Below are 2,097 nucleotides of genomic sequence, written 5' to 3'. Positions count from 1 at the left end.
CAATGTGCATGGTACTTTACATTAGAAGAGAAGTCCTTGCTCTGAGGAGCTCACAAATTCAATAAGCACAAGGGACTTGATTGAGGAAGGGCACCGAGGAAACGTCCTGTTTTGGACATCTTTTTCTCAAACAGCAATTTCATTCCAAACCACTTTGTGAATTATTTCTGAAATGTGGGACACTTTCAAAAGTGGATTGTATCACAAACATCCTCTGTTCCAAGAGTGAAACCTGAAAGTTCCGCAAGGCAGGCAGAAGCATATTTAATATAGCTAATATAGAGAACGGAGTCATGGCTTCACAATATTGAAGCAGAAAACCCACAATCATTTGGATTCTGTGAATGTAGTTTTAAGCCCTCCCCATGGCTTTCCGGAGTGCCCCTTGCACATCCTTGTTTCTCAAGCTATAGATGATCGGATTAAGCATTGGTGTGAGAATCTCGTATAGCACAGAGAAAATCCGATCCTGCTCCTGGGAGTATGTGGAGTTGGGATGGATGTATGTGAAGATGATGGTGCCAAAGTAGATGTTGACCACAGTCAGGTGAGAAGCACAGGTAGAAAAGGCCTTGAGACGCCCTTCCTTGGTGCGGATCCTGACAATGGCCGAAACTATATAGACGTACAACACCAGAGTAACCAGAAATGAACCCATGATCACACCTCCACCCACCACAAAGGTCGCAATTTGATTGGCCTGAGTGTCAGAACAGGAGAGCTGAAACTGGGGTGGGACGTCACAAAAGAAGTGTCGGATGACATTGTCCCAGCAGAATGACAAAAGGGACATCATGCCAGAGTGCACACCAGAGTTAGTCAAGCCCAGAATCCAGGCAGATGCTGCCAGCCACACACATGCTTTGGGGTTCATGAATACACCATAGTGCAGTGGGTGGCAAATGGCAGCATACTGGTCATATGCCATCACACCCAGCACGCCACCAAAGGAGATGAAGAAATACATTTGGGAGAAGCAACCAGCAAGGGAGATTCGCTTGTCCTGAGAGAGATAACTTATCAGCATCTTGGGAACAGTGGAAGATGTGAACCCAATGTCCACAACAGAGAGATTACCCAGAAAGAAATACATGGGGTTGTGCAGTCTGCTGTCCAAAGCGATGATGAGAAGAATGAGAGTGTTTCCACCTACGGCAACCAAGTAGCAAAGGAGAAAGAGACCAAAGAGAATGAGTTGGACCTCTGGGTCACTGGAGAGCCCCAGGAGTATAAATTCAGTAACAGCTGTGCCATTCTGCACCATCGGATGTAGGGGCTCCATCTGTGAGGGAATATTAAATGGAATATTTGTCAAAAGGTGGCGCATGGAATAGAGGGTTTAGCCACACAAATACAAGCATGACAACAGTCAAAGCACAGAAGCAGTTCTTTTTTTTCAATCCCTAGAAAGCATTTGTGCTGCCCCATTCTTTGCTTTCTCTTTCTCTTTCCAGCTTCCTCCTCCTAATAAACTCTCAGAAACTCACAGAATTTATATACCTTTAACTTTTCAAGAAGAAACATCAGCTTTCTTAAACTCCAGTTCCCAGGATTATGGGGATATCTGATCCAACCCCATTATAATGGAATTCGGTGGGGGGTTAGCCTACCTCCGCACCCGAACTCCATTCTCTGCTGACACTAAAAATGCTTTTCTCCAACCAGCGCGCATGAAGTATTTTTAAGCACATCATCTTCCCTTCTGATTGTAACAGTGTTGTATCAGGGCAGGAGAAAATCCAGTGTTACAAACAGAGACAAAATTTGGATGCACAGATAAAGCTAAATAAAACACAGAACATTGACTTAAGAACGGCTCCCTCTCTTGAGACCTTTCGGCGAGGCCTGAAGACCCTTCTGTTTAAACAAGCCTTCTGAGTTCTCGGACATTTTAACATCTTTTTAACATCTTTTAATATTTTTTACAGGCCTGATTCTTTTTTGATTTGCTGCTACTTTATGCTCCTTTTACCTATTTTTTATCTGACTGCTGTTTTTATGATGTGTTAATATGTTTTTATTTGTTTTAAATTATGTTTTTAATCTGTTGTAAGCCTCCTTGAGTCCCTTCGGGGAGAAAGGCGGGGTAAAAATAAA

The 2,097-nt window shown here is 43.3% G+C and overlaps 1 protein-coding gene across 1 annotated transcript; it reads right to left on the bottom strand.

The window, feature by feature from the left end:
• Window positions 1-352: 352 nt before the first annotated feature.
• LOC136654318 (olfactory receptor 5AR1-like) lies at window positions 353-1,282 on the bottom strand. Its single transcript, XM_066631280.1, has one exon. The coding sequence runs from the start codon at window positions 1,280-1,282 to the stop codon at window positions 353-355; it is 930 nt and encodes a 309-aa protein (XP_066487377.1).
• Window positions 1,283-2,097: the final 815 nt, after the last annotated feature.

Source organism: Tiliqua scincoides, chromosome 5 (assembly GCF_035046505.1).
Source record: "Tiliqua scincoides isolate rTilSci1 chromosome 5, rTilSci1.hap2, whole genome shotgun sequence".
Lineage (NCBI taxonomy): Eukaryota > Metazoa > Chordata > Lepidosauria > Squamata > Scincidae > Tiliqua > Tiliqua scincoides.
The sequence above is the reverse complement of the archived record's forward strand: the minus strand, read 5'-3'. Positions and strand labels throughout refer to the sequence as shown.

What these genes read in the sequence shown, in the direction of transcription:
- LOC136654318 (XM_066631280.1), bottom strand. Translation starts at nt 1,282, where the DNA reads ATGGAGCCCCTACATCCGATGGTGCAGAATGGCACAGCTGTTACTGAA.